Source organism: Xiphophorus hellerii, chromosome 6 (genome assembly GCF_003331165.1).
Source record: "Xiphophorus hellerii strain 12219 chromosome 6, Xiphophorus_hellerii-4.1, whole genome shotgun sequence".
Taxonomy (NCBI): Eukaryota; Metazoa; Chordata; class Actinopteri; order Cyprinodontiformes; family Poeciliidae; genus Xiphophorus; species Xiphophorus hellerii.
The window spans coordinates 3,176,839-3,203,166 of NC_045677.1; the positions used below are offsets into that span (position 1 = coordinate 3,176,839).

At 41.4% G+C, this 26,328-nt stretch overlaps 1 protein-coding gene across 4 annotated transcripts; it reads right to left on the minus strand.

Annotated features, from left to right (window-relative positions):
- Positions 1-3,666: 3,666 nt before the first annotated feature.
- Positions 3,667-24,793, minus strand: ccdc18 (coiled-coil domain containing 18). Of its 4 annotated transcripts, none has more exons than XM_032565694.1 (24): positions 24,278-24,792; positions 23,676-23,813; positions 23,464-23,570; positions 22,633-22,761; positions 22,187-22,283; positions 21,966-22,087; positions 21,608-21,866; positions 21,335-21,422; positions 19,569-19,786; positions 18,454-18,564; positions 17,577-17,708; positions 17,370-17,504; positions 17,206-17,283; positions 16,613-16,987; positions 15,560-15,702; positions 15,115-15,257; positions 14,796-15,009; positions 13,639-13,738; positions 13,452-13,547; positions 12,097-12,237; positions 11,803-11,940; positions 8,195-8,638; positions 6,816-7,457; positions 3,667-3,938 (listed from the first exon to the last, which is right to left on the minus strand). In XM_032565694.1, exons 2-23 carry the CDS (start codon positions 23,802-23,804, stop codon positions 6,834-6,836), a joined length of 4,023 nt encoding a protein of 1,340 aa, XP_032421585.1. In that variant the 5' UTR covers positions 23,805-23,813; positions 24,278-24,792; the 3' UTR covers positions 3,667-3,938; positions 6,816-6,833. The 4 variants fall into 4 exon arrangements, with proteins under 4 accessions (XP_032421585.1, XP_032421586.1, XP_032421587.1 ...); XM_032565695.1 differs by lacking the exon at positions 3,667-3,938 and adding an exon at positions 5,868-6,085 and having other exon boundaries at positions 24,278-24,793; XM_032565696.1 differs by lacking the exon at positions 3,667-3,938 and having other exon boundaries at positions 6,577-7,457; positions 16,613-16,780; positions 16,871-16,987.
- Positions 24,794-26,328: the final 1,535 nt, after the last annotated feature.

A 26,328-nucleotide genomic window follows, 5' to 3' on the forward strand; every position in this document is an offset into this window, starting at 1 on the left:
AGGAAGTCTCTTTAACTCTGTGTCCAAACAATACACACACTCCGACATACACACTCCACCTCCTGTCCATTTTGGTCACTCCCAAGAAAACTCTGAACATGTTCAGCTGCTCTCCCTGTCTTATCGATGTGCTAATGTGTCCGAACCATAACAGGTCACACTCTGGTCCTGTCAACACCTCTACCTAAAACATTATGAGCAAAAGTCCAGAAAAAGAACAAATCAGAACTAAAGGAACAAATCTACCTTGACACGCAGCTATGAGTGGCACAATTACCTATACTCCTTTTGATTTTTACATTATGGAAATATTTAATTTACTCAAATTTGAGATTATGTGAAAAATAGATTGGTGTAACTAAATGTATTCTGTTGTCTTTTAAGCTCAGATATGTTAGGAAGCAACAAAACAGGTGAGAACAAAGGATCTAAAGAGAAGCTCCACCGCAAGCAGATCCCAGAAAAAAACCCAGTTTGGTTAGGATAGAAAACCAGAGATTCCAGGAGGACAGAGAAAACAAGCAAACAGACAATAAGAGAGAAAATCAAGTTAGTGACATGGAATGGAGAAGGGAACAGAGGAGTGTGCATGGGAGGTCCCTCAGCGTCATCTGTTTAATTTCCCTTTGGGATCAACAAAGTATTTTTGCATGAATTTTGAATCCCTGGAACAAGAATTGAACCGGAGAGCTCAGCCTTTTTGGGACATCAGCGCAAAAACCTTTATACATTTTAAATTTTAAAACTTGTAAGATGAACTTTTTAAGGTGATTTTCTCCATCCAAATCATAAACAGGTCCAGGCAAAAGGGCAGCTAAATATCTGCAGAGCCCACACATCCTGGACACAAGCAGTTTCCCTTCAGGTCGCTGCTGCAGAATGCTGTTAGCAAAAAGCAGAATCAGTTTCTTTCCTCAGGCTGTCTGATGAAAACGTAAAAATTCCTGTATGTTGCGCTGATTCAACCTCGTCTTCCTCTGTAAGAACTCTGGCTCTACAGTGGCTAGCAAAAGTATCCATGCCCTTTGAACTATTCCACGTTTTGTCATATTACAGCCACAAGCATTAATGTATTTCATTGGAATTTTATGTGAAAAACCAACAGAACGCAAAGTGATATGGTGAACTGGTAAAGAAAGTTATACATGATTCAAACCATTTTGTACAAATAAAAAACTGAAACATTTCAGCGTGCAAAAGTATTCACCCAGAGTGAATACTTTCCCATCTCTTGCTGCAGTTTCTTTTAGGGTTTGTCTCTACAGTAAGTGAAATTTGTGAAAAGCAGAGCTTGGCAGGGAGAAGAGGAAGATTTGGTTTCTGAGAGCTGATTCTTCTGGTCATCATGTGTGACAAGCAGAGGCTACATAGAAATCTTTCCATGGTTATTTTTCCTGGTATGAGGCTAAATATAGCATGCATGTTTTAGCGTTAAGTGTTGCAGCCAAACATTTTAGTTGTGTGAAGTTTTTCCCCATACTAATTTTTGCTTCTTTTTTTTATCATAATCCATAAACTAACACTTCAATTCATCTATTTTTAAATGTGATGGGCTCCTTACTGTGTCTTTTCAATAGTAAGCAAATCTGACGTCCAACCAGGATTAGTAATCATTACTTTGCACCATGATATTTACGCAAACAGGAAAATACAGCAGAGCCGTTTCTGACAGGCTGGGGAAGTTTCAGAGTGAAAATAGAGCGCTATAGCACGCTACTCACCACTCTCTCAACCACACCCTCTGTGCTCCACGGCGTCAGCTAGCTCAGTCAGAGAAAACAAGAACAGAAAGTCAGATGTGCTTCTTAAACTATAAATAATAGATGCAAATAATGGTGTAAGTTTTCATTTGTAGAGCTTTAGAAAGATCTACGTTCATTACGCTTCTGTTCATCATGATGGTGGAAAATAAACTCATATGTTTATCATAAGCAATTCAAGACTCAAACCACTTTGGGTGAGAGAAAAAAAATGGTGTCTTTGGTTCGACAGATTACTTAGATAGGAAACCACTGAAGGCATTAGAGCCTTTGAATAGGCCATGCATAGACCTGCTTTCAAAATAAAAGCGTCACCATACCTCAGAGCGCAGACACACTAAACACCCTAAATTCACTCTGCTACATGTTCCGATATTTTTTGCTTTGCTACTTTTGTTCATACCCAGAATTACATTAATTGATTTTAATATCAGATTAAACTTAAGATCAGGTTTATTTGTTCAGAAAAATAAATAAATAAATAAATAAAACTCTAGCCTCCCATTACGGGCATGCAGTGCTCAACATGCTTATGTAGCGACATAAGCATGAAAGTTTCAAGAGTTATTAAACTCTTGAAAAAAAAAACAAGTGTAAAGACATCTGTGCGTGTGTGAGTGTAAGTAGATAAGACCATTTCCTAAGTTGATGCAGAAAGTTTCCAGAAATGTTGTCATTTCTAGCTAACAAACCAAAGTTGCAAAAAAAAAATCTGTAAATTTTACGGTAAACGATTGCGAAATACCAACAGTTACTATGACTCAAGAAGCATGAATTTTATGTCATTTTTACAGTTATGAAAGGTATAAAACAGAGAAATTTATTGTAAAAATAATAGAAATTGCAAAATTCATAGAAAAATCCAATAATATTGCCAGCAATTAATTACCATCAAATTAATGATAGGTACTAATCGGCCAAAATTCCAAATTTTGCTGGTATTTAGATGCAAAACTGTAAACCAGTTAATCATTTTTACAAAGAACAGCATCCTGGTGTGATATTTTGGTTTATTTTATCTTTCTTTATAAACAATTTAATGTATGATGCCCCTTATGTCTAATATTGAAATCTCAACGGAAGACTGGGAATTTTCAATTGTAATTTTATTACAGTTGCCATACATCTGCTGTACGTTTGGCCCTGCTGCTTACAATGTATTGGAGAAGCTAAAGCGGCAGTAGGCTTAGGGCAACGAGGCATGAGAGAGTTTTTCCATCATGTTATTGTGTCAAACAGCAGGATTTACGGCAAATGCAGTTAATTACTTGTCATGTAAACATGAGTTCTCTAGTTTGTAGTTTTGCTTGATCCTGCAGCATCACCAGCAAGACAGCTATTGCTTTTAACTCTGCAATCCTGCACTTGAGCTCTGGGCTTCATCAACTCGCCACAGTGTTGCAGTATTGTCAGTCCAAGTGCACAAGTGCTAGCTAAATGTGCCAATTAGCAGGCGCTAATGGTGCCCAGACCCTCGGCCTATATTAACCAGGTCAGCTGGGACCTTATCAGGATTGAGACATTTACTTTGAAATCAAGTTTCTGCTATTTTTGCTGGGTCAGGAGAAGGAAACACATTTCTGCATCACAGACAAGCATTTTTACTAACTTTAACCAACTGATAAAGAAATGCTTCCATTTAATTTCTAATCTCTCTCTTTCACACACATGAACACGCACACACACTACCAGGATCCTACAAAAGCCGCAGTCTAAAGATCCAAACGGGATCTGACAACCAAAACCTTTCTGATGTCTTTGCTCTGTGTTCACATGTGATCATAATTTCACTTGTTCACATGGAGCCATGTGCCAAACATTCCTTCCATGGTCAGAGAGCAGTTTGATGACCCTCCAACTCAGCGTGGGAACTTCCAGAGATTTTCATAGGAACGCATCAGTCACCTCAGTTTATGTAAAAACTCTTTAATTGGCAGAAATAATAAGAAAACTATTTACATTCACAAACAGTAGTTAACAAGGTTAAATAAAAAGCAAATGCTACATTCTGCTGAACCAAAGAATCCATGTTTTACTAAGTGCAATTAAAGAGGTCACATAAACATGCTCTAATAATTTATCTTAATCATTAACACATAAAGGGACAAGTCATGGAGAAGGTTGATAAATACAGGGATGTTTTGGGTTGGTTGGTGTGCTCCCCATGCAGGCAGCTCCCTGAAAGAGAGAAGGAAAGTACATGCTAGGCATCCTGGGAACGCCTGTCACAAAAAAAAACATCAATCAATTCGTCACATGATAAATTAAAATGAATGTGATGATGAGGAATATTTTTTGAAGTGAAATTTTGTTTAAAGACACATGATCACAACACATGATGGCTTTTGACCATGTGTGGTTTTAATTTCCTTTTTATTTGTTTTTTGTTTTGGGGGGGATTTTTAAAAGATCTTCCAGTCTATTTATCTTTGAGAGGGCAAGCTTGCATTATTATGCTATTATCAATATATTATTTAAAAATGGTCTCATGGGGCGTGCTGTGGTGGCGCAGGGGGTTAGCACGCCCCACGTTTGGAGGCCTTAGTCCTCGACGCGGACGTCGACTCCCGGTCCCGACGACCTTTACCGCATGTCTTCCCCCCTCTCCTCACCCTCCCTGTCTGCCTACTGTACAAAAAATACGAGCCACTAGCGCCGCAAAAACTCTTCGGAGAAAAAAAAGGAAAAAAAAAAAAAAGGTCTCAAAACAATATTATAGTTTATCCCAGTAATTACTGGGGCAATTTATCGACCAGGAAATGTGTTATGACAAACCTGATCCTGAGTAAAACTTGAAACCATTTCATGGAGTGAGCCAGACTTCAAAGTTTTCAATGACAAATTTTTCCCGGGTCATCGTGGTTTACATTTACAGAGGCTCAGTCTCTCTGCACATGTTGTAATGTGATTTGATAAAAGTCGGTAAACAACTGAAGCAGCCCGGCAAGAAGAGAGGAAGTCATAAAGGCCGCATGAATCCAACATGAAGGTACTCCGGCCAGATGATGGCAAAATTAGTAAATTCAACTTTTTGTTTCACATGTTGAATGCGACGCATCATAAAACATCCTCCTGAACACACCACCCCCATCAGGGAAACCCGGCGGTGGCAGCATCAGGCTGTGGCGAACCAAAACTATAACTGGAGTAAGATGTGGCTTTATTAACTGCTAGCTTGGAAGGGGCTCAATACAAATGCTCAACACACTTTTTAAAAACAAGTTATGTAAAACCTTTTGAAAGTCACGTATCGTTTTCCTTCCTCTTCACAATTTGTGCACTACTTTGTGCTGTTCTGTCACGTAAGATACACTGTGGTTGTAGCATAAATGTAAAAAACAGCTCAGGAAGTAGGGGTAGTTTTGCGTTATTTCTATATAAGTATCTTACTTTGCCAAACGTGACCCTCTAAACACTAAACCGACTAAACAACCTAAAGAAGTTTATCTTGCGCAATTTTCCTGGTGTTGAAAGTTTTGTTCCTCTCCTCCCCCACAGAGGTGACAGTGAAAACGATCTGAATGACTGACAGTCTCAAAGCTCGTCAACAAAAACGAGGACTTAGTGGCTAATAGGCAGCCAGATATCAGCGTTAAAACACATTTCAGATACTATTAGACTCATTTGAAGGCTGCGTCATATAAAGAACTGATTAAGAAATCCAGAATTCAAAGTTCATTGCATGACACAAAAACAAGAGACAGTGTGTGAAACTAGAAGTGAAAACCTGAAGGTACAATGCAATCCTTGGTGAGTGAAACACTGGTGTGGCTTCTTCCACTTGGAAAAAAAAAAAGATGATATCAGAGATAAACACATCCAGGTTTATACTATTCATAACTATTGGACTGTTGTGACTTCATAAGCACAAACCTTTAAAGTGTTTTATAGAGTTTTCATGTTGCAGATTGAGCCAAAGTGGCACATTATTGTGAAACAGAAGGACAATGAGACTTTGACACCTGATAGTCCAGTAGACTCAGTTTGATTGGTGACCAAAGTTGCAACATTTGTTTCCATTTTCAGCTGCTGTGATTCTTCCACATTGAAAAACCTGTTCACCTCCTCGCCTGTGGTGGCGCTGCACCAAGAACCGCTGAAGGAAACGACATGAAAACCTCTGAAGGAGACACAGAGAACAACTTCCTTCTTCATAAAATGTAAACAAACATGGAGTGGCGTCAGATTTCAGCGGTTGTAGGATTTCTCCCAGTGGATCTAAACTCACATGTTTAGTCTGGCTGTATTTACCCAGAATGCCCTGCGCTTCCTGCGTTTGGAGCGGTCTCCAGTCACATATGAATTCGACCTGGACCAGAGTTCACCTGAACCAAACAGAGACCTGGGTTTGTAGGCAGAGCAGAGTTCACCGTTTGGTCCTCTTCACAGTTTGATCATCTATTCTCACCTCAATAAAACAAACTGGACTTTCTAGGTAGAAGAACTGGAGTTCAATTAAGGCGGATCACCCTTAGTTTTCACTTTTCTTTTCAAATGAATAAAAATCTGAAAAGTGTGGCATGCACTTTCGTTCAACTAATGAGAGAGTATTTCATGAAAGCCCCTGTTTCATTTCAGTTTTGCAAAAAAAAAAAACGTCTCAGTCAGACAAAATGGAGAGCAGCTGTAACCATCAGTTAATCTTTGCAGTGGGATTCAGGTCTGGACTTTGACTGGACCATGCGAACACATGAATTCCTTACATTGGTATTTAGGCTCCATCTTCATCTCTCATCAACTTTAACCAGCAGGGGGAAAAAAAATCATCCCACAGCATGATGCTGCCACTACTATGTTTCAGCAAAAGGATGTTGTGTTCAGGGTATCATGGTAAAATTTATTATGTGTTCCTTTTTTTGACTAATTTCATAAAATACATTGAAGCTGGTGATTGCATTGTAACAAAATGGCATGTGAACGTCAATGCAAGGCAAAAAAATAGGTGAATCTCCAACTCGACCACTAGATGTCAGTAACTGTTACTCTGATACTTCCCATTTCAGAAAACAAAACCAAGCTTTTATTGATCAATCGGCTAATTAAAGGTGTTTTTACCTGCAGAGTGACAGAGAGTCAGGTCTGCGTCTGCTTTATGGGGCTCCATGGAGACGAATCCTGCTGCATGGCTAAAGTCTGATTCACAAACCTCAGCATCCCGGTCAGTGAGCTCATGTCCACCTCTCCCTCGTCCTCTCCCACCAGAGTCCCCTCCGACTCCCTCCTGGACTCAGTGAGTGGCATGTTGTCCCCCTGCTGTCCCACCGGTGCCTCTGTGCGGATGTCTGCGCTGTTGGGTTCGTCTGCCATGTACGTTAGTGGGTCGAACGAAGCCTCGGTGGAGCTGAGGCCCCGCCAGCTTTGGTCGGCCGACCCTGGGAACGTCAAACCAGACGCAGAGGAAGAGTCCCACGGCTCCCTGATCAGCGCCCCCCTCAGGCTGCGAGGGAGGTCCGTGGAGGAGTGTAAGCTGGCGCTCTTAGGCCAGTCATGTGTCGGGGAGCGCAGGGGCCCCGGGTGAGAGTGTGGAGACAAGCAGACGGAGGCTGGTAAGAGTCTGAAGGAAGGAAGAGACGGCTGAGAGGAGAAGGAGGGCTCCGGAGGCTCAGTGAGGGAGGGAGAGTGGCTGCAGAGGCTCCGTCTCTCTGCTGCTCGTCCCAGACTGGAGATCCGGGCCTGGAGGCGGGTCACCTCTGACTCCTGCAGCAGGAGGAAAAATCAGCATGAAATACGTTGGAACAGGAGGAACAGTCAAAGGGTTCCTGCAGGTTTCAGAAAGTCAAATATAAGACCTCTTATGCCACCTTGAATGAAATTTAAGACAAAAAAAACTAGAAATATAAGAGGTTATTGTAATATTGAGGTGAGGAACTCTTTTACAATCAAGCAAAGCAAAGACTGACATTTCTGGAGTTTGTGGCTCCTGCCAGCAACTTTGAGCTTCTCATTCTGCATAATAAGCTTAAAGGGGCAGTATTATGTGTTTTCCAGGCACACAGTGCCATTTTATGGCACAATCAAGTAACTATTTTGCCTTCAGCTGTTACAAAAAATACCAGATATATCAAAAATGACTTAAAAGAAATTTGAATTTATATATCAATACCTTAAGATTGGGCCTCTGTTTCTTTTAAAAACTCCTCAACTCTCTGAAACTCCACCTTCAGAAAGTCATCACAACATGGCTCATCTATTAAAACCTTAACATTTTTATCAGCATAGCATAAAAATGCTATGCTGATAGCATAGCATTGCATTCATGAGATGGAACATCTCATGTGCCATGAGATGTACATCTTACATCTCATGGTAAGATGTATTTAAGCCCTGTGATTAATGTTTTTAAGTCACTGTTTTTGTTATATTTAAATGATTTTAAGACTTGTTAAGGATGCGCAGGCAGTCAGCAAAGCATGCGGTTCTGGGATAAAGCGTACCTTGATGAGCAGCGAATCAACGGACATCTCTGCAGACTTCTCCGAGGTTTGGAGTTGAGTTTGGAGCTGGGAAACCTGCGTTCTGCTTTGCTGCAGCTGCGCGGAGAGCAGCTCCAGTTGCGCATGGAGGTGGCTGCTCTGAACTCTGGTCTGCTCACACAGAACCTTGCTGTCCTCCAGTTCGGTTCTGCTCTGCAGCAGCTGCGCCTGGCTCTGGTCCAGCTGCGCCTGGAGGTGGCCGGCCTGGCTGCGGCTGTAGTCCAGCTCGATCTCGGCCTGGTCCAGCTGGGCTTTGACCCGGCCGCACTGCGCCCTGGCCTCCTCCAGGTGGGCCTGGCTCTGCTGGAGCTTGGCGGTGAGCTGCTCCTGGGACGAGCGCATGGTGGAGGAGATCTGCTCCGACACTTTGAGGAGCTGGCCCCGCGTGTGCTGCAGAGACTCCAGCTGCAGGACGACGGAGAGCGGTCAGGACACAGGGTTTCACAAAAGCATTCACACAGCGTCCACCATCCCTTTACAGTATATTAGACACAATATATATATATAGTGTTCCAGATTATTATGCAAGTGATATTTTCTCAAATTTTCTTAAATGGTCAATGCAAATGATGGTCAGTATAATTTTCAAGTCATGAACTATTACAGTATAAATCAAATTTTACTGAACAAAGCTCCCCATGAGAACAGTAATTTTTTCAAAAATAAAAAACTCAAAATGCACTGTTCCAAATTATTATGCACAGCAGATTTTCTAAACATTTTATGGATTATAAAGAACTGCAAACGGTCATTCTTTGAATGTGCAGCATTAAGTGGTCACATGTACTAACATCAAAAGCTATTTCAATCAAAAACATCTCAACAGACCGAGTTCCATGTTAACATAGAACCTTCTTTGATATCACAGCACAATTCTTGATCCATTGAACTTGTGAGTTTATGGAAAGTTTCTGCTTGAATTTCTTTGCAGGATGTCAGAAAACCTTCCCAGAGCTGCTGTTTTGATATGAACTGCATTCCACCCTCTGATCTTCTGCTTGAGGAAACTCCAAAGGTTCTCAATAGGGTTGAGGTCAGAGGTCAGAGGAGGATGGTGACCACACCATCAGTTTCTCCCCTTTTATGCCCATAGCAGCCAAGTGGTATTCCTTGCAGCATGAGATGGTGCATTGTCATGCATGAAGATGATTTTGCTACTGAAGGTTCGGCTCTTCTTTTGAACCATGACAGAAAGTGATCAGCCAGAAAGTCCATCTACTTTGCTGAGGTCATTTTCACACCTTCAGGGACTCTGAAGGGGCCGACCAACGATTCTCTCCCCATGATTTCTGCCCAAACAATGACTCCACCACCTCCTTGCTGACGTCACAGCCGTGTTGGGATGTGGTGGCCATCCACCACCAATCCTCTACTGCGTCCATCTGGACCATCCAGGGTTGCACAGCAGTCATCAGTGAACAAGTCTGTTTGAAAAGTAATCTTCATTTACGGCTGGGCCCACTGCGACCGTTTCTGCTTGTGAGCTCTGGTTAGTGGAAGTCGAATAGTAGGTTGATGCTCCACAAGCCTCTGGAGGATCCTCCACCTTGAGGTTCCAGAGGCACCAGCAGCTTCTAATAACTGTTTGCTGCTTTGTAAGGGCATTTTAACAGCTGCTCTCTTAATCAGATGAACTTGTCTAACAGAAACCTTCCTCATTATGCCTTTATCTGTACAAACCCATCTTTGTTCTGAATCAGCCACAAATCTCTTCACAGTACGATAACGCTTCAGTTTTCCTTAAATATCCAATGTTTTCATACCTTGTCATACAGCACTACACTATCTGATGATTTTCATCAGCAGAGATTCTTTCTCTTTCCCATATTGCTTGAAACCTGTGGCCTGCTTAAAAATGTGGAACATCCTTCTTACGTAGATTTCCTTTAATTGAGCTCACCAGAAAACTAATCAACCAGCTCTCTGAAATTAATTAAAGTGATTCAAAGAGCCCTGACACACAATACCATCTATAAATTTAATAGCACAACAAAAAATTTCATCTTTATGACACTTTAATCCAATTTGCATAATAATTTGAAACACGGTGTATACGGTATATAGCAGGAAGAGGCACACCTCTGGAACCACTGGAAGGTGGTTCAACAAAGTATTACTTTATTTTTTATTAAATCATGTAAATTATGCTAATATCTACTTTAATAATATTTAATATTTACACTCCAGTTTCTCTTTATCTAGAATTATTTATCTATTAAAGTTGAAATGTTATGTAATCATGTAATTACGTGAATGTAAATGAACACCAAAAAACAAACAATTAAAGAAAAACAACTTAAAACTGTGAATCAGTTTCTGTTAGGCAATACTGTGCATTAGTCAATTACATAAAACTCCAGTAGAAACCCATAATGTGAAAAAGTTTCCCTCAGGTAAAAACATCCAAGAAGAGGAATAGAAATGAGACAGAACAGAAGCGTATGAGGAACAACGGTGACCACCGGAGTCACTGCAAACCCACAGCAGCTGTTCTAACACGGACCAACAGGAAGCACACGGACTCATGAGACGGAGACTGAAATTCTCATGAAAAACCGCCGTCACGTTTTCCAGGTGACGAGACAATTTCCAAATCTCAGGCATTAAATCCTGACTTCAGTCAGATGAGAATGTGACCCATGTTATCTCATCATTAACATAAAAATAAATGTTTTTTAAAAAAACATAGCCGATGGTGTTTGACCCCCAGGTGGTGGGGGACCATACCTCCCCATGTCTACAGGGAGGAGATAAAAGAGCTCACGCCTTACAGGTGTCTGGTTATTCACCTGGATAACCTCTTAAAGGGGCAGTAGTATGAATCCCCCAGCCACATACTGCCATTTTATAGCACAATGAAGTAACTATGTTAAGTAGCTCCTATAATGAGCTCAACAGCAGGTTTCTGCTAATTCCTCCTGGCTAGTCTGACGGAGCTGAGTGGCAGAATTTCGAGGGAGGGTTGCGACGCTAGGTCCACCCAGGTGTTTTGCACAGCTGAATGGTTGCCACGGGAGATTAAAGGATTTCTCAAACACCCATGAAAGAATCAAAGCAAAACTACAGGTATGTTTCTGATGAGGGATTAACATTATTACATGATGTAAAGCTAAAAAAAGTCAATTTTATAAAATACTGCCCCTTTAAGCTGGAGTCGCCATGTCGACCATGTACAGTAAGGCTCCTTTCATGTTTTGTGGAACTGACTGAATATCTCCATAAATAAATGAAAACGTTCAACATTTATATTAGCAGGATCTTCTAAAGTAATTTAACAAAGACAATTGTTATTTCAACATAGATATTTTAATTTCAAAGAACAAAACAGAAAACACACTTTTTAAACAGAGAGTGTGTTGAGGTGGAAGGTGTGCAATAGCTTTGGTGTTTTGTTAAATTTAAACTGTAGTTTATGTAGTCAAGCTGTTTGTATGTATATTTACTGTTTGTTTGGGCAGCTGCTACTATGCAGTGGACACCCTTGAGTGTGTGACAAATGTCCCCTAGGGGACAGTAAAGTATATTCTCTTCTCTGATGTCAGGTGGAGGTGGAGGTGGAGGAGGTGTACCTCTTTACTGTGCTGCTCCTTCTCCAGCTCCAGCTCCTGCTCCAGAGCAGAGAGCGTGCTCTGCAGCCGCTCCTCCTCCTGCAGCCACCCAGACTCCTTCCGAAGTAGCTCCTCCACTGCGCTGCGCAGCTGGGCCTCCTGCAAAAACACACACACCACATGGTTAAAATCATACGCGCAACACGGAGGCAGCTGAAGGGAATGGAAAAATGACTCATTCTCAGACTATTCCAGTTAATCCCAGAGAAACCAACAGTTAACAGTCCCAGAAGTCAGAGCAACACGTGGCTTCACCGTCTCCCTGATCTGCAGCTTGGTTCTGTCCAGCTCTCTGCTCAGAGCGTCACGGTCACGCCGACTCGCTTCCAGTTCGTCCAGCGCCTCCTGAAGCCGTTGCTCACACTCAGACAGCTGCTGGTTGAGCTCCTCTGACTCCTAACAGCACAAAAACAGGAGCAGACAGGAAGTTCCAGCAGCTCTCAGTAACTATCTAAATTAGTGATGCCCATCGTGGTATCACAGGATCTCCTCTCCTCACTTCTATCAAAAGAAAGTTGCATGTATGGGAAGTTCTTTTAATGCTCCAAGGAGATGCTAATCGGGTAATTGGATGGAAATAGAACTGGGATGTTTGAACTGTGTACAGTGCTATGCAAAGTTTTTACATCCATTGACATTTTGTCAAATTACAATCCCAGACTTATCAGAAGTGGAATGAAAATAATGTGTGTCTTTTTAACTAATAAAGATCTTAAAAGTGTTTTTATGTTCAAAATCCCTGAGTGAATGTCTCAGTTACAGCTGAGTGTTTGGTGTTTCTAAAGCGACAGACAAGTGAAAATGGGCAGCGAACACATGAATGATGCAAACTCCAAAAAAGAAAGAAAAACAACACATAATCACAAGGAAAAAAAACTAATTCCACATAAAAACAATGCAAACAAAGAATGCTGCAAACACATGAAATAGAAAGAAAGTGAAAATGCTGTAAATAGCAACAAGAACAGCAAGTAAAAAACTCGCTCCACAAAATGGAAGGTGCTCCAGACCACCAGGGGGAATCTGGAGAAGAAATACGCTGCTGTTGATAATGACATCAAGTATAACGCACCTTTTCTTTCTTCTTCCAAATTCTCCTGGACATCCTGTTAAATCTTGACATCTGTCTTTACTGAAAGTCTGGTCCGATATAATTTGGTGGTCGACTCCCCCTAGTGGTCTGGAGCAATGCAGTTCTATGGAATGACTTTGCAGAGTTTCATAATTGCTGCTTCTGCTGTATTTGTGCCAGGTTCCCTTTTTCTTTTACTTCCTGTGATTGCAGCATTTTGCATTAGTTTTCCTGCCCGTGTGTTTTGGAGTTTGCATCATTTCTGTGGTTCGGATCGATCAGTTGGGAAAATGAGTCGGGTTTAGACAAGACTGAGAGAAGTTAGGTTAACTGTACTGGAATTAAATTATCATTATGAATGTAATTTAAATTAATTAATATTTTTTGTATAAAAAGGAGTAACATTTATTATAAAACCAGCAAAAATGTACTTTTCAAATGACCTTTATGTTGCTTTTCTTCTTCCCTAAAGCCTCTGGATGGAAACTTGAGGCTAAAACGAATAAAAAGCAAAGAGGACAGGGACAGGTTCTCTGACCTTGGCGTTTCTTTGTGTTAGCTCCTGCTGCAGGACCTCCACCTTCCTGTCCATCTCCAGCTTGTGCTCCCTGATGGCTTCGTCCAACTGGCTGAGCTGAGGGGGACAAGGCAGTGAGGACAGGTGGTAGATGAGACGGACGTTTAATGGCGGTGAATAGAAAAGGCTGATTGAAGATGTGTTGCACCAGCTTGGCTCTCTGCTGGAGCTCCTCCTGTGTTTCTTTCAGGGCGTTGTCCATGTCCAAGACCTCATGAGTTCTCTCCTCTAACTCCCTCTGGGTCTCACTGTAAATTCATGCACATGCACAGACACACACAGATAAACTACAGCTGGATGACATGGCTGAAAAACATGTCATGAGGTAAGCGTTTCATATCAGTCGATAACGACAGTTATGAATTTTTTTGCTTTTAAGCAGTTATGAGGCATGGTGGCGAAACCTTAAACTGCCGCTCCACAAGTTGTTGTACAGGTTGCTCTACAGGTTGTCGCTAGGCAACCAAAGAGTAAATGAGTTTCCCCCAGAATGCTGTGCGGTTCTGGATCCAAGTTTTATCAATAGATATTGATCACAAACCTATCACATAAATATATTGTTACTGATTTATAGTCCAGCTCTGTGATAATCCCATAAGCCAACTGTCTCATCATCAGGACTCAGGAGAACAACTTCTGGATTGTGGAAGATGAAATATTTTTGGGTTGATACTTATGTACTTATGTTCCTCTAGTATATATGTGCCAGCAGACGCATATATACACACGCAGGTTTAATGGAGGAGTTAAAAAGTTCAGAAAATCATAACTCCAGGTTGGCTTTTGACTTTCCTAGTTTCTTCGTGACTGATTATCCAACAGAGTGCTTGATGTACAGTAGCCATGGAAACTGTTGTGTCATACAACTGGGCTTTGTATGATTCTGCATTTCATGCAACAAAAGCATCCCAATGTTTAACGTTATCTCAACAGATAAAATACTTTAAAGATGTTTTACTTTAGAAATATCTAAATTTGTCACAGTCCTAAAATATGTTTTTAACAGCTAACACACAACGCAGAATTAAACCTGAGAAACAAGAAAACTAAAACAGTCAGCCATCTGTCTCTGCAGAGCAAAAGGGACAGTGGCTGATTTTCAGACCTCTGTTGAGGTAAATAAAATCGCTTTCACATGCAAATATCAGCCGATCACCAAAAATGAAGGAAATCGGGTTTGATTTAAAGCAAAGCATCAACATTTGCATAGTTTTCCATAGATGTTCAGAGCAGCAGACTTGCTGATGCGATCTTCTGTTCGTGTCGTGCACAGAGCGACTTTTCCACACGTGGACTTCTCCTCACCTCAGCCTCAAACCCAGTTTGTCCACCTGGGCTTGCCGTTGGTCAGAGACGGTCTGGGTCCTCTGCAGGACGTCCTGCAGCTCCTGCAGCCGTTCCACGGTGTTGCCCAGCTCCGCCTGCACGGAGTGCAGTTCACCCTCCAGGATCTTCACTCTCTGCATGCTGCAGAGCCGCTCCTCCTCACAGCGATGGAGCTTCTCTTCAAGTTCCTCAACTGGAGGAAGATGAGAGTCGATAAAGGTCAAAGATGAGACTGATGGAGAACATGCTGAAAACACCGGACCTTTTTCTTCCTCCGAACTCATCCTGAATGTCTAACCTGTGGAGGTCTTGGTGATGACTTGGCTCTTGGTGCACTGCAGGTTCTGCTCCAAGCCAACGATCTGCTCTGCCTTTGCAGCCACTTGGCTCCTCAGGTGCTCCAGCTCCACCTCCAGCTTTTCCATCTTCAATGTGAGATGACTGCCCAGAAATATAAAGCACAACATGAGGTAAAGATTCAAGCTTTAACTGAAAGTATAGCTCTAACACCAACAGAGAAAGGCTTGTGTATTTTGTCCTTTCCCTCAGCTGGAAACTAAAAGAGAAGCAAAACCATCCACAAACAGATCATGACGTGGTTTTTGCCATATTACAAAAGTTACACTTCATGATGTCATTTTAATGTATTTTAGAGTGTTAGAATGAGTGTTTTATCAGAAGGATGATACAGAAAACAGGTAGTATAAGGAGCTTCATGTGATCCTAGCTCTTCTGTCTGGGACCTGATGGACTTGGAGAGTTGTCCGTTTTGTTCGGTCGCCTCCTGCAGGTTCCTCTCCGCAGCCTGGGCCTCCAGGCCTCTGCTCCTGACTTCATCTTGTAGAGAAGCCCACGCTCGCTCCAGCTGCAGCTCCAAACCAGACACCTGGAACAGACAGCAAAAAGTCAGCTGTTGACTGGAAACACACGGCCAAGAAAGTGTTTATCCATAATCTACATAATAAGATTCAAAAGTGAAAAAGTGGTGAGTTTTGACAGATTAAAGGGCCAGTGTTGCGTATTTTCTAGCAACATTGTGCCATTTTAGAACACAATCAAGTAACTATGTTACCTTCAGTTGTTATAAAAAGGTTGTGTGTATATCAAATATGATTTAAATTTGACTTTAGAATTTAATGTTTTAAAATTGGGACTCTGTCTCGTTAAAAACTCTGCCTTCAGGAAGTCAACAAAACATTGCTCCTCCATTAACTCTTTAACAAAGTTTTTACCAGTTGCTGGGCGCTGCTTTACCTGCTATCTGGCCACTCCGGATATCCTATTTTCCTGCATTGAGCCTCGATATAGCCAAACTCCATCAAGTGCTTGTTTTTTAACTGCCACATTAGATTCGTTGTGTTGATGCATTTTGATGTGCTTCACCCCTGAGGTAATTGTCTGCCTCAACACGCAAACGTTCCCATTCCCAATTTTACAGCATTCAGACTGTCAGTTAGCACACAGGAGCCTTAGGAACATTGGGGTGACCTTTTGTTACCTCAGGAACCATAAGTTGTACTTGGATGACAAAGGATGCAGAGGAATCAGCACTAAAATAATCAGTGTATTCCTTATTCTAGGTCACAGGGTACCCAGAACCCAAATTTAATGAGCTGTGGATGCACTGGATGTGACATCATGCATTATTATAATGCACCGGATTATGGATCCAGTGTATCAGCCAGTGCACAATGCAGGGAAAATGTGCACAATGCACTGGATAACGCACTGGACGATAAACTGCATCATGCAGTGCACTGTGCACCGGATAACGGGCGTATGTGTGTTAGCCTCACCTGTCTTTGCAATTGGCTCTGGCTCTCCTCCAGCTCAGAGACCCGAGCCGTGCTCTCGGTTAGCATGGTCTGCTGCTGCTGCAGAGACTCCTGCAGTTGCAGGTTCTGTTCACTGGAGCTCTGACAGACCAGGCTGGTGCTGTGCAGCTTCTCCTGCAGACGAGACATCTGAAAAAGCAACAAGGAGAGAGGACAGGTGTGTGTGTTTAACTGCCTTGTGCCCTGACAAACCAACTGACAGACGTTTTCAGTGTGGACCTTTTCATTCTTCCTCTGCAGCTCTGTCTGATGGTTCCTCTTCAGCTCCTCCATTTGCTGCAGTTGCGAGTTCAGCTCCTCCTTGCACACCGACAGGCAGGACTGCAGCTCAGATACCTAAATGGTGGAGAAACACAAAGCAGGTTATCGATGGTGGATACAACATCAGATAGATGGATGGATGAAGAGATGAACAAATGGAAACTTTTAGACATCCTAATAGGGAATACGATTTAGAAATCTAAATTTTCTTCCATGTTTATCCAGACATAAAAAATATCATAAACATACTTCTTGTGACTTTTCCATGTTGTGTTCATGGCTCCTATACAAACCATGGTGGCAGAGTGAGTAGCCTGATCTTTGAAACTCTGCAGCATCTCCTGGTTGTGTCGAACTTCAACCTGCTTCTCCTGGAATCAGGAAACAGAACATTTCATCAACGTATAAACTCCTCTGTCCTGTCCCGGATGGGAATGGAACCTACATGCTGCCTTGCCTGTGAGAGCTGATCCAAAGAGGTCTGCAGCAGCAGCGCAGCTTTCTGAGCCTTGTCCCGCTCCGTCTGAACAGAACCCAGCTGCTGCTCCAGTTCCAACATCTGGGCCAGGCTCTCCTCCACAGACAGCTGCAGCTACAGGAAGTCACAGAGCCACTGTTAGCTTAGCTGCTGCTGCTGCCAAAGGAGCTGATGAGTTTATGTTACCATTTCTATCCTATGCTGTTGCTCAGCCAGCTGCTTAGAGTGAGACTGTTTACACTGATCCAGAGCTTTCTGGTGCTCCTTCTGCTTTCTGCTCATCAGAACCTGGTAGTGCTGAACGCTGCTGCTCTTCTCCTGTAATGAGATCAGAGCCAGAGTCTCTAGCTGCCTTTCCATTACAAGTACGTACAAAACAAATCTTTGTCTATATTCTGCTAATAACGAAAAACCATTGGCTATTGCAGTGTTTCCATTAAATAAGAAATTAAATTCATTTGTGAACAAGCTTGTTTGTGCGATAAGTTATTAAAACTCGTGTGGCAGCGACCGATGTAAACACTTACATGAGATATATGCATATATTCAGAGCTCTATTAGCCAATGAGAGGTGACATCACCGTATTATTCAGCCGTTGGAACTGTAAGCCCCGCCTACTTGGGCATTTTGGGGAAACTTTAGTCTATGATTTTACAGAAGACCTATGGATTCAACACGTTGAAACTTCAACTTTTTATGAACTGTGTGATGTTGTGAGAGAACTGGTGGAGCCAGCTGCACATTGTCCCGGAAAAAAAGCAAGCCATCATCCTCCTACTGCTTCCTGTTGTGTTCTTCGACGTTTTTGGCAGTAGTAACATGTGACACAAATGATGCGGAAAAAAGTGTTCTCATTGCCGTTTTGCGAATTCAGCCTATTTTGATATGGCTAAAAAAAAACACCTCATTTTGCCGCAAAAAACTTTTTATTGAAAAAGGTTTTTTTTTTTCTAAATAGCCGGGTTTCCATTAAGCAAATGTATTTTTGTACTTTCAGTATGGAAACACAGCTTCAGGCGCACGGCTGATGAAGTTCTAGTTAAAACGTTTGAGTGGCTGTACCTTCAGCTCGTTTTCCAGCGCCGTGTTCTTCAGAGCGGCCAGACTGTACGCCGAGCTTTTTTCCTGCAGCTGTTTCTCCAGCGCAGCAACCCGAGCGCTTTTTCTTTTTAACTGAGGCAAAGTAAAACAGGGAAAGAAAAAAAACATATGGCACGTGCATATTAAGAAAAATATAAAAATTATTCCTCTTCTTTGTTATTTCCAAAACTCTCAACATTTTTTCCTAGCGTCAATGCTTTAGAAAAGAGTCACCAGCATGTTCAAGTTTATTTTTAGACATGGGACAATAACTATTAATAAACATTAGATGTAAATACATAATATTATAGCTCAGCGGCTAATTTACATCTCCAGTCCCATTGACAGGCAGGATAATAATAAATAAAAGGATTAAAAAAATTAAAATTAAAAAAAATAAAAACACCCACACAAAATAACACTACAGAATAAGAAATACATAAAACCATCTTAAAATCTACATATCTTTACATATGCTCAATGTTGATATTTTTGGCCAAAATATTTTTCCAAAAGCCAGTTTTAAGTTTGTTTGTTTTTTTGTATGAGATGAGAAGTGAAAATAGGATTTTAGGGTTTTTATCCAACAGCTTTTATGCTTGTTTATGAACTATTGTATTTCAACTGGTTGTTTTGGGAACTGTTTTGCAAGCCAATGACAAAACATGTTATACAATATGTCATATCAGGTGTAATCATGGCGTAGTGTCTGATCATACAGAAATTAGATTCAATTGTTTTCTTTTCACAATCTGTTTCACTCGTTTAAAACAAAATTGTGAATCCAAGATAATCCCTAAATATTAGAACTGTTGTACCATTTATAGTGTTGTTGATGTTTTTTTGCCTTGGATAAAAATATTAGAATCACTGTCAGTATTTGCCTGTTTTGAGAAATACATAGCTACAGTTTTGGATAAATGAAGATGTAAATGAGATCGGTAGCATTACACATCACCGCTGTCGGCTTTCGGGCACCTTGTTCCTTAAAAGGAATGACACCATGTACGGTATATGTGCTGCTCAGACTTATATCTCTGATCGTGTTTAGTTTCACTCCAACGGCCTGAGGAGTAACGGTGAGAAAGCATAGTGACCTCTTTCTGAGCGTCTGTGGCCTGGCTGCCCCGCTCCAGCAGCTCTGTGTGGAGGTTCTGGTAGTGGGAGGCTCTCTGGGCCATGGAGTTCTGCAGGGCGGAGATCTCCTCCTGGGCTCTGCTCAGACGCTCCTGCAGCCGCTCCTTCTGGCTCTGCTGTTTCAAACGCTCGGCCTCCTTCACCTGCAGGACCCGCAGCAGCTGCTGGTAGCCCTCACCTGGAAGCAGTGGCACACGGTCCGTTTTCCGTTTGCTTTGGACATGCTGGTGTCCCTTTGGAATACTTGGATGTAACTTTATCTCTTTCATTATTATTCATTATTTTTTATTAGCAGGTCATTTGTATGTACAAATAACTCTAAATCTGCACTGTTGGATCATGTGACTCAGAGTTATGACAAAACAAGTTCTCCATCCAGCCCAAACTTTCTCTTTTAGCCATTTATCCATCTAGTCAACATTTAAATAAAGATCATAGGGCACATAAAACCCAAACAGTCTGTCACTGAACTAAAACAAAACAAAACAAAAACTAGGAGTGCGCCAACAAATCGGCTCTGATTTCCTTAATATTCTAAATTCAAACTGGAGCTGGAAGAAATTTTAAATCTAAACAACAACCACTAAAAACAAGGAATAAAACAACAACAACAACAAAAAAATTCCAAAGAAATGGATCAAATGATACTCAACTGTGAAATCTATTTTATCTACTTCCAGCATGCAACAAATATTTTTGTTGTTATATTTCGCAACTTTTAATTAAAAAAAAAAAAAAACTCTCAGTCAAACCCAGAATCTGCAGGTCAGGCTATTTAGAGATCGATGATCGGCCGGAAAACTGAAATTGGTGCACCAGTAAAAATGACCAAAGTAGTTTTCTTCTAGAACAAAATATATCAAAGGCAGCATTTCACCCTTAAAACTAATTTCACCCTTAAAACTAATTTCACCCTTAAAACTAATGTTTAGCTAATTTGGAGCATGCATGAAAAAAACTTCGTTAATAATGATTTCATCTTTTATTGCAGTGCCATAACCTCACTGAACATTCTGCACAATTCTACATTTAATTTAAGCTAATCTATTCAGCATGGGAATAAAATCCTATGCATACATTTAACATAGCATCTCATGATACAGTTATTGGCATCTCTGATAGTCCATCTAAAATAAATATAGGAAAAGTAGGGATGCACCATATGGCATCAATATCAGTATCGGCCGGCATTAGTCAATTTTTAACAGACTGGTATCGGTCCAATACAAAAAACTGGGCTGATTTTAATAACCGATGTTCATTTTCATCTGGTTATGTCGTATTCATTTGCTCATGTGATGCTTATGCATTGTAGGATTGAGGTGTGTTTGATATAAACAAAGAAGTAATGTAGGTGGTGAAAACACACAACATTAACAATATTAATGTCTAATATTTATATCGGAACAATTTATTAAATTCTAAAGACAAGGATTTTTAAAAATTAGGTTACCATAATCAAAGTTTCTAGGAATTTCTAATTACCAACCATAACGTTCTATTTCACAGTCTAAGGAAGAGTGTGGAAGTTTGATTCCATAAAACGTAATACATCATTCAAAGTTATTCATTAAGACGAGTGACGGGTCAACTGCTCCTAAAACGGGAACAGATTAATGAAACGGTTTGTCTACTGCTGTAAAACGGAGGAATTGATGAAATGGCATCAGAAAAAGGAACTCTGAAGCTCAGCCTTACAGTTGATGATGAAGGATCTGGAGCCTACCTGGCTTCAGCTTCAGCAGATGTGCAGCTCCTGAATAGTCCACTGGGGGCAGCATGCATGGATTGGAGCAGATTGGTCCTGCAGGAGCCTTCATAAATTAAAAAGCAAAAACGAAGACTGAAGCTCCCTCCCTTCAACAGGATCAGCGATCAAACACACAATCAGGTTTGTTATTTTTAGGTTGACTCCAGGATCAGGGTTTGGACACAGACACCAGATTGTATGTGTGGAAACAAAACTCAGCCTGTGGGTGGGAGTGGAAAGCTGGCCCACCTCCTGCAGGTGCAGCAGAGCCAGAACGGCCTCCAGGGCGGACAGCTCAGCCTGGGTCTGGGTCACCTTCTGCTCCTGGTCACGGGTCAGCGTCCGCAGCTCCTCCACCTCCCTGCGCACGGAGGCCGCCTCCCTGCACTCGGCCCCCTGCTCTGAGAGCTGCTGCTCCAGCTGGGAGGCTCTGCGCGCCACCTGCTCCAGCTGGGCCTGGAGGAGAGCCGCAGCCGCTCCGCCCTGCCTCAGCTCCTCCTGCAGCTGGCTGCGTGGAAAACAAAACGCTGCCGGTGAAGCGATTACGAGGAAAAAGCGGCGTCGACAGCCTTCTTTATGTTTCTACTCAACAGAAGACGCTCAGTACCTAACCGTTTGGCTCTGCTCAGCTCGCTCTCTTTCCAACGCAGAAAACTTCACCTCCAACTCCTGCTTTTCTCTGTCAGACCCCATCAGACTCTCCTTCAGCGTCGTCTCACTCTCCACCACCTCGAAGGCGCAAAATGACAAAACATCTCCAGCGTCAACAGGCAAGAAAAGGTTTTTAGTTGTCATGAAATAAGACGACAATTTTGAGTAAAAATGTACCTTTCGGAGTTTAATGGAAAACGTGTCTTTGTAATCGTTGAAAGCTTCTTTGAGTTTCTCTGCATTTTGAAGAGCTTGGTTCCTCTGCTGCTCAGCTCTGAGAGGAGAGGCGAGTTTAGATCCGGGGTTCCCAAACATGTAACCCCAAAGAGGATTAACTCACAGAAAATGAGACAAAATATTTAAAGCAATATCAACTTTTACAATGTCTTTTACCCTCTATTGATTAATTATTACATTTATTTAGCAGAAATGCTGCCTCATAGCTTTGACAGTGAGTTCTGTGGCGAAAAGTTTTATTACCAGATGATACAATTTTGTCATCACAATCCACTCTTTTGATTATAAGACGATATGTAATATTTATTATAAATCACATCAAAAGGGTTTTTTTTTTAAGTAATCCCCCGTTTACGTCCAGGTGGGAGCAGGTCTAAAACCACCACCTCTTTCCTGTTGCTGTTCTGCTCTCCAGCTCCTCTCTCAGCATCCTCAGCTCCTCGGTAACCGTGGCGACCACAGCCTCACTGTGAACGGCAGCTTCCTGGCAGGACTCCGCCCTCAGCTCCGCTGCCCTATAAAACACGGACGATGCAAACTGCAGAGTTTAAACTAAGCAAGTCAGACATTAATGAATAAATCTGACAGATTATTTCTCTTACTATTGTGGCGTTTAGAAAATAAAAATAATTCTGGTAATTCTAGCTGACCTAAAACAAGAGAAGTTTGGTCTGATCTAACGTCGGATGTGCATGTGTCTTTGTATTTGGTGTATGTAAACTTCTGATTTCCAATGTATAAGAGATTTATTTTATTACAAATCAGAAAACATCTCATGAAAACTAGCTTTTTATAAGTGAAACGGAGCCTTTTCCAAATTCAAATTTCCAAAACTGACCCATCATAGCCATTTATATACGTATATAGCCATATATATAAATGGCTATGATGGATATATATTTTTATATATATCCAAAGTCTAGAGGGCCACAGAAATTTAACTTTATTTGATAAGTCAAATCAAATCAGTTCTTATTTGTATAGTGTCAAATCATATCATTGCAGAAAACATGTTACAATTATATATAAAGGATACTCATAAAATGCAGAAAAAGCATAGACATAGACAATAAATTCAATTCAATTCATGTAGTTTGATCGACATTCTGACACAACTGCCAAGGAACATTCTCAAAGAGTTGTGAATGTCCCTTCCTGGCCCTTGTGGCCCAAAATGAAAATGAGTTTGACTCCCTGCAGTAGAACAATGAGCTTACTTCAGTTCCTCAGTCTGAGCCTCCAGCTCAGCTTCCAGCTGATGGATGTGTTCGCTCATGGCCGCCATGCTGCTGCTGACCATGACCCCGGAGAGGCTGTGATGGACCTGCCAACGAAAACACTAATGTATCACTGCAACCATGGAACTGAAGCACACTTCTCTTTTCTTTTATGCGCGTGTCTGCGTGAGGGGGCCGGATGCATGTCCAACCTGCAGATCGGAAGCTTCAGGTTCAAACTGCAGGGCGTCCAGGTTGCTGCGGAACCGCTCATCTGCGATCAGGCAGGCGTTCTCCTGGCGAACGCAGCCGCCTTTCTTTCTCGCAGCAGCAGACGCCATCCCTACAGGCTGGACACAGAGAGGCAGGAACATGGCATGGCTTGGCTTTAAAAAGGTCTTCAAGTTTTAATTTGTTTTAAAATCTAAAAATAGATATAACATTGTGGTTCTTTAAAATATATATATATATATATATATATATATATATATATATACTGTAGTACATTTCCCATGTTTTATCAAACATAAAAGATGACAAAAACTAAACATTTCCAGCTCTACAGTTTTATTCAGATGAACTAAGGGTAAAACAAAAATGGCTTGTAGGCCCCTGGTCTTTAATATAAAATCTCAATGAAACAATATTTTTGTCATAACTTTACAAAATGTGAAAAGCTTCAACGTCAATATAGAGCTAGATGCAGATCTTGAAATTGTTGTACATTTTCCTCCAATTTCTGCATCGTCGCAGTAATTCATTCAGACCTAATTCTGTCGCAGCTGTCTAGACCTCTGATCTTTACTTTGCTCACCTTAGTTTCTGTCCCAGACTCCGGTGGCAGAGCTCAGCTCCCTGGATCAGACTGTGCAGGCCGAACACATCTTTGCTAATTTTCTCCTCGATGTCAAACATCAGAACAGAACCGCCTGAATGTCGTTCTTCAGTTTAAATAACGACCAGTCTTACTAAAGTTAACTTTATCCAGCTCTTTGTATGGCTACATGTCTAAAGTTGAAATAAAAAGAGATCTCTCTCTCTTTGCAATTTTAAACGAACACTGTGCTGCCAATAAACGACACTAACGTGAATGTAAACAGAGGAGCTCTTTACACCAACAGGTGGTTAGCTAGTCATTAGCCTTGTTTTTTGTTATAAAAGCAGTTAATTAAACACCATACATCATTTCTACTTCATCTGAACTATTACCTTAGTTGACCGGAGGATAAGAAGCTACAAGCATTTGTTTCTGAACTATATTTCAATAAATCTCTCGGGTTACTGGAAATCGAGGCGGAACGGTTTGTAAATTTTAGTCTCCGCCCACATGCCAACAACGTGCTTTATAATTGGATAGTTAAGCCATTCTGTGAGGTGATTGGTTGATATGCAATAGCGTCCGCGAACAACGGCGCGTGTGTTGGGGTCGAGTCGTTTTCCTTTCGCCGTCACACAGTTATACGCGGAAGTTGGGGAGGAGTGAAAGGTTTATTTTGAGGGAGTATTCCTTAACAGTTCACCGGCCAGAGGAAGCACAGACTGGCTCATTGTTTCAGCGTTGTGACGGAACCACAGCTTCACCATTACTTCTCCTCAGATCTGTTTACATACAATTACACATGTAACTATGCTTGTCTGACACTGGGATTATCATAATCACTTGTAAAATCAGTTTCACTCACTACTATTGCACCTACATTGTAGCTCATTATCTTAAATATATGCAAATGTATATTCTGCATATTTCTATTTCTATTTATTTTTTGTTGTTGCATTTTCGCAAACTTTGCTTTATATTCTCTATTTTATACCTAAACTTTACATTTCTGGCATCCAGTGTGGGCAGTAAAGTAAGAATTTCATTGTTCAGGAAAACGCATTTCGTTACTGTGCATATGACAATAAAAGCATTTAATCTTTAACACTAAACAAGAATCAATAGCAGAAAAAAAATCTACGGATTGGCAGAAAGGATTTGGATTTCAATTACAAATGTGATCTTTTTAAGGAAAATTAACAGGTAACAACAAAAGATTTATTACATTCAATAAGCATTTTTTGCAGTAACAACCCAAATATGTCTATCAGCCACATTGGGGGCACATATTGTTCTTCTCTCCAGGTGACAAGTAGCTCACACCCAAAAAGGGGTGTGAGCCAGTGTTGTATAGTAACGAAGTAAAAATACTTCACTACTTTACTTAAGTACATTTTGGAGTACTTCATACTTTCCTGGAGTATGAAAATGTTTGATGACTTTCACTTTTACTTCACTATATTTCCGAACTCAATTGCGTACTTTTACTCCGATACATTTTCAATGTGTGGTTTAGTTACTCGTTACAAAAAAGCGAGAGAGAGAAACGAAGTGTTTTGACCCCACCTACTGATTAGCAAGCAGGCTACCGAACAAAGTCGTAGCCTGCTTGCCTGGCTTGTTCATCACCTCCAATAGGATACACCTGTTTCGCTTCTCCCATTGTTGGGGAAATCAGAACACCTTGCATCGGGTGGGAGGGGGGTCGAACAGAGAAGAGTGCTGCCCGCACTGACGCGGCTCAGGGATTACGTGACACGCAGCGCCGTGCCCTATAATCCACTGTAAGCTATGTAATGTGTTTTGAGGCAATTGACCAAAATCCCGGACAATTTTTAAATTCCCCCCGGACATCTTTTTAGGTCTGAAAAGTAGGACATGTCCGGGAAAAAGAGGACGTCTGGTCACCCTAGTTCAATGGGGGACAGAAGCCATAGCGATAGCAATTTAGACTAAATTTAACGAATATAGGAAAGGCATGCAAGTTCAAAACCACAAACCATTAACATGTGCTACTCTTTAAAACTGGAACAATTTATTAGCAGGTT